The sequence below is a fragment of the Oratosquilla oratoria genome, chromosome 1 (genome assembly GCF_046742065.1).
Source record: "Oratosquilla oratoria isolate Oo_2021 chromosome 1, ASM4674206v1, whole genome shotgun sequence".
In the NCBI taxonomy this organism is placed as follows: Eukaryota; Metazoa; Arthropoda; class Malacostraca; order Stomatopoda; family Squillidae; genus Oratosquilla; species Oratosquilla oratoria.
This window is the reverse complement of record NC_134777.1, coordinates 94,079,143-94,085,483: the sequence shown is the minus strand read 5'-3', so window position 1 is coordinate 94,085,483 and position 6,341 is coordinate 94,079,143. Positions and strand designations below refer to the sequence as shown.

General features: G+C 35.9%; 1 protein-coding gene across 2 annotated transcripts in view; it reads right to left on the bottom strand.

Annotated features, from left to right (window-relative positions):
- Positions 1 to 5,765, bottom strand: part of twf (twinfilin actin binding protein) — a 48,621-nt gene extending 42,856 nt beyond the window's left edge. For both annotated transcript variants that reach the window (XM_076181631.1, XM_076181685.1), the window contains exon 1: positions 5,695 to 5,765. In XM_076181631.1, the coding sequence (XP_076037746.1) occupies positions 5,695 to 5,719 (25 nt within the window). In that variant the 5' untranslated portion in view covers positions 5,720 to 5,765. The remainder of the gene's footprint in view (positions 1 to 5,694) is intronic.
- Between the last annotated feature and the right edge of the window lie 576 nt (positions 5,766 to 6,341).

Below are 6,341 nucleotides of genomic sequence, written 5' to 3'. Positions count from 1 at the left end.
AGAAGGAGAGGAAGGACAGAAGGACAGGAAAATAGATGGAGAGAAAGAGATAAGAGAGATGGAGGAAGGGAGGGGGAGGGAGGGAGAGAGATGGAGGAAGGGAGGGAGAGATAGAAAGTGAGAGTGGAGGAGAAACTATATATATGTCTAGAGAGAGAGAGAAGAATGAGAGATTGAAAGAGACAGGGAAATAAAGATAGAATGAGAGAGAGACAAAGTGAGACATGCATCTGCATGTGTAAATCTATTGTATATAATTGTATACCTACATATCTCCCCAAGATGACATTGTTGGCTACTGTCTACTGTGCTGTGCTAGAATAGGGATTTCTTTATCACTGGCTAGAAGAAAAGCAGTGAGCAGTCATTGGTTATCAGCCTTTTTATAGGTAGTGGATATTGATTAGACAAATGAGCCCAACTTGTTACAAAAATTAACTTGTATCCTTGTTAGGACAAAGTTGGTTTACCATGAATAATGTTGAACTGTTACATGCATGACCTTTTAGGTGTTGGACCTCTAACCTTCTATAATCTAATGTCAATAGTGCTTAACATTACAATCCATGTTCTCTTTTGCTTTCCTTCTTCTCCTCCCACCACTACCTCTGACACATGCACAGACAGACACACACACAAGATTGGAATATGCTGCAACGATGTGGTCACCAAGTACAAAAAAATGTATAAAAAAACTTGAAAGAATACAAAGAGCAATTACAAAATTGGCACCAACACTCAAAACTATCATATGAAGAGAGACTAGCAAAACTTGAACTACAGACACTAGAGCAAAGAAGAGAGGAGATTTGATAGCTATTTACAGAATCATGAAAGGCATAGAAATTATTGATAGAGAGAATCTGATAAAATGGGATGATAGAAATACAAGAGGGCACGGAAAGAAAATCAAGAAAGACAGCTATAGAAGAGATGTGAAAAAGAACAGCTTTCCTCACAGAGTAATAGACAGTTGGAACAAGTTAGATGAGAAAGTGGTGTATGCAAAAACAATACATGAATTTAAAAATAGTTTAGATAAAATGAGATATGAAGATGGGACACCACGAGCATAGCTCCCCTTCCCGTAAATACAACTAGGTAAATACAACTTAGGTAAATACACACACAATCTATAGAATTATGAAGGGAATGGAAATCTTAGATAAGAATGATTTATTGAAATGGGACAATGGAAAAACAAAAGGACATGAAAAGAAACTAAAAAAAAAAAAGATAATTACAGAAGAGATCTGAAAAAAAAAAATAGCTTCCCACACAGAGTGATAGATACTTGGAACAAATTAGACAAAGAAACAGTGTGTGCAAACACTATTCAAGATTTTAAGAAAAACCTTGATGCTGAGAGATACAAAGATGGGTTCACCACGAGCATAGGTCCCTTCCCGTATAATACAGCTAGGTCAATACACACACATTTTCTCAGTTCCACTCTCATACAAAGAACAGTTGACGGATGAATCAAATACTTGGGAGCAGCCAACAACCTCTTTCTGGGTAGGATGGTACAAACCCACAGCTCACTACTGGAATAAAATTATCAGTACAGGACCATAGCCTTAAAACTCACTTTCTGGATTACACCAGAGGCTGACCATACAACTACCGAATCAAGCTTGAATTCAGGATAAAAAAGAAACATGGTGATAAAGTTTGAAATTGTGATAAAAAAGGAAACCTATGTTAAGTTTCTTCTCTATATACCAAAAGGGTTCTTCCCTTTATATGGGAGGTAACCACCCAAGGCATACACCACTCCCCATCCATCACCCACTTGTTTACCTTCTATCTTAGCTCTACTACTAGTTATGTGTACAAGAAGCTACTCATATGTGATAAGAATATAATAAATACTTGTATCTTGTTCAACTTGGAAAAAATAAATTTAAAATTTCTCTAAGACAATGCTACAAGCTCTATAATTCTGACATGGATGTGACAGTAAAACATCTCCCCCAATTCCTACCAAATTGAAATGTCAGTGAACTATCTTCCCTTTACATCACCTTGGGGAATACAGGGACCAATGGCAAGTCCCTAAAAAAGGCAGATCTTTGAAATCTATATTAGAGAGAATCATCTCCAAGCTACAGGTTTTCAAAACTTGCCAACATCATCATCTCCATTTGGTAAATTCCTGAGGGACTGGTAATGTCTACTGATGAGGCTCAGGTTCTTTTTCTATTAACTTTGACTGCATTTCCTCCATCTTTTCACATCAGGAGAGCCGACAACTAGTAATTGCCCCCCTCCTCCCACTACCATAAGCCAATAACACAGAAAGTCTTACAATGATACACCTTAGACAACAGTCCAATTTCTTTTTTCTCATAAGAACATAAGAATGAATGAGACTGCAAGAGACCCATATGGCCTACACTAGGCAGTTCCATGTCTATTACCACCTGTCATCCCCATCTATAAAGTTGTGTAACCATTTCTTAAAACAACCGATAGTTTCAGTGTTCACTATGTGGTTACTACAGAGATTTATGGGAAAGCCTATGAACTGTTACCAAGTGCTGAGGCTGCAGGTTCCAGTCATTGAAACTTTAAGCAACAATCAGTATTACAAAGAAATACATCACAGGGAGCAAGATCTGGAATATGATGCAGGTGACAGGCCATAATAATTTAGTTTCTATCAAAGCACCTTCATCCAACACCTCTTAACTCTGTACATAAATGTTGTGGCACTAGTTAACCTCTTTATCCTAATGATGCATTTTAACAATTTTCCTGACAACTTTTAGTTACCTATGACATATATATGCTAGACAGGACCTTTAAATATAAATTTTAATTCTAATAAACAAAATACAATCAAATAACAAGTAATTCTATTACCTATTTTTGGCAATGGCAGGGGAAAGTTAGGTCAAATCATGAAAGACTGGATAACCTTACATACGAGTATAAACAAGGAATGGTTTAGAGATCTTGTTCTGACTAATGATAGAACTTTATTTCTTGTATGAAGGTTCAAGGATAAAGCATTATTCTAATTTCTTTAACATTGGTAAAACTGCCCAGTAATAGCCGTAAGAAGAAAAAAATACACATATCTTGATTACTGGTCTCTACTATAGAACAAGATTAGCTTTCACCTTTAACAATTTGGAACAGTGATGCACCTTAAAGACTTAACTCTTTCCATTGCTAACAGAGGTTATGTCATACTTGTAAAGGGGGATTACGTCGGAGTACTATCAAGGTACCCTTTGAAATGAAGTTGTATTATAAATGTGCAATTGCCTGTGTGTAGCAAACGAGTTTCTTTATTTTTTCTCTTGAAAATGACTCATGTCTTTTCATTTTCATTTCTTGAAGATGTTTCTTTTATTAATTATTATGGCTTCTGGTAACCTTTCATTTCCACATTCTTTTGGATTTAGCTATTTCTTTACATAGCTATTATATCAGATTTAAGTGCAGTCTACCAACAGTTCTCAAGAACTAAACTTGATTACCTCTCTATGTCATGGTTACCAACATAAAAAAACACCCTACAAACTACACCAAATAAAGTATCAAGAATAATAATAGGATACACCGCAACCAACCCAATAGAACATCTTCACACTAAAACCAAAATCCTCCCCATAGAACAGCACATGAAAATGATATGCATACAGTTTGATGCACAAGCCCTCCACCCCAAGCATTCATTCCATTAAAAACACAAGCTAAACAATATGACACGGAAAAAAAGGAAGCATACTACTTAAACATCAACAACCTACCACTACCACGAAACAAACCCATACAAAAACTCATCACATATAGAAACATTTTTCATGGTACAATAAGGTCACTAGCACACTACATGAAGGATCGTTACCTTGATCAAGGGATCAATAATCACCCTTCTTGCTCTTGAAATATAATTTTTTATATCTACACAAACTAGGTTTTAGAAAACACTTCAAATTTGCATACACTTTCAATAACAAAAATGGATGCGATTTTCTAAAAACTTATTTCTGATGAAAAAACTTATCTGATATTATTCTTACAAACCTTTTAGTTTCTTTACAGTAGATTAGACCTGCTCCCCTATGACTATGGTAATTTCTTACACATACTCAACCAAGGTCATATCTATCAAACCTAACCTAGCTTCATATACCCTAACAAACTAACATAAGCAACCTTTGAACAATATCCAGTCTGTGCAGACCACCCAAAACCCCTTACTAATCTTTGCTACTATAGCCAAGAGCTATGCTCCTGAACCCTGCTACCATCTAGCTAATGAATACAACTCCCTAATCTTCCTACCTAGCTTCCTCCTAAATCAATAGTTCTCAACTTTTCTAGCCCCCTCCACCCTTTTCATATGTCAAAATGGAAATAAGCTTACATGCTTTTTTGTGTTATCCTCGGCTATTGTAATTATTTTGAACTGTTTTCTTTTCATTATCTGCACTTCATGTATATTGATGCAATGCCAAATAGACTTACTTATTTACCTCTCTTTACAAGTACAACTCAACAGAGCTGGGTGTGTTCCTCGGTGCATCCCTTGGTGTCGTGACTATCTATGTGTCAGTCAGAACACCGAAGGACACACCTATGAGCACAGCAAGGAATGCACCCAGCTCTGCAACTCAAAAATGTAAACTTTCTACTGTTAACTAATGGGACATTTAAGAGGTAATGTCTTGTAGAATCTATAGACTTCAATTATAGTTTGCAGAATGACCAATATTACAACAGTTTGAATCAGAAAATCAGTCAACAGACTCCTTCTAAAACCCTAAGATTCACCCTGTTTGAGAGCCTGTGCTAGACCTGAACCAGGGTTAGAGACTTCCCTAAAAACTAAAAGACTATATATAACTATCAGTAATAACCTGGGTTTTCTAAGCCTTTTGATTTGGTTACTTAGGTATTACCAATAACTGCCTAGGATTTACAAAATGCTACCATACAATAGTGGTACTGACTGAACTTAGTATTTTGTTTACATGGCTATGGCAAACAAGAAATTTGTTTGCGATGAAATACATTTCCTTTTTTTTTTTACAATAATCCATTTTTTAGATGGGGTTGAGATACGTTGACCGTTTATTCCATGACTAGATTAATTGTACAAGTGGTAATTTGTGTGCTGTTCAATAATTTCACACTACACAATAATACAGTACATAACAAATTACCTCAACTTACTCAGTAGCCAGTGCTAATTTATATGCCCTATAACTTATTTAATCAATTTGTAGATCACTTTCGTAGCTCTTTGAGTAAAACTACCACATAAATCATTAAAACTGCGACATCCTGGAAATCCTCTTCGCCGGGGCAACTACAAGTCAAGTGGCTACAAAGAGAAATCACAATACATGGGTAACACCAACCACTTATAGCTTTGTGAAAAAACTACCTCAGAGGTAGCTTCCCTGTAGCATACGACAGCCCAATACATAACTAAAACTTGTGTTTAGAAATTTCGCAAAAGTCGTGACTCCTTTACCTGTAAATGTCTAAAATCTTAACAATGCCAGGTGGTGTTAGACGATGCGAGACGCTTGTCATGTAACTAATAAAAACTTATTATATCACACTTCAAGGCATAAAATTTGACAGTTTATAATAGGTTGGAAGCTTACGCGTGGTGGTGACCAAATTTACATGCGATTGGACATTATTTCTCATAATTTCGAACAATACCTGTGATCCCAGTCTGGTGAGACATTGCTCGTTTCCTTCCACTACAGCTCTGACTCCTGCTTCCTTTGACAACAACAAATAAAAGTGTGTCTTTTAAATGCTAAATTGAAATTAAGCAATATCAAACATAAGGAATCTAATATTCCTAAATTAAAAACACTATAAATTACTAGAATGTCACTAAGTAAGCTCCTTTAAAATAATCAATCTTTGTTTTGGAAACATAACAATGATCAGCTTCGAAAAATGTTTTTCCCATGTAAACGCCCACTTCGAAGTCTACAGCCATACCGCGTAATATAAATTGAGCAGATCTCGCAATTGTGAGACTTCGGGTAAAAATTATGTATAGCAAGGCAAGAGTATAACAAACTGAGTGAAATCGTGTGGTTTATATCCTGTATAAAACAGTACTGATCTATTGAAAACATCTTCGAAAAGGAACACATGGTAGACTCTAATGAGGGGGAAAAGGGTCTATTGGTATACATATGCATATAGATGAAATTGTTTGGTCTTGGTCATAACAAAATTCCTAGAGATATTAATGGACTAGAGGGTTAATGTGAGTTGGGTATTCAGTTACCTCTACCTGGGAAATCGTTAAGCACAATAGAGGCATTATGAACTTGTTTCATATGTTGACA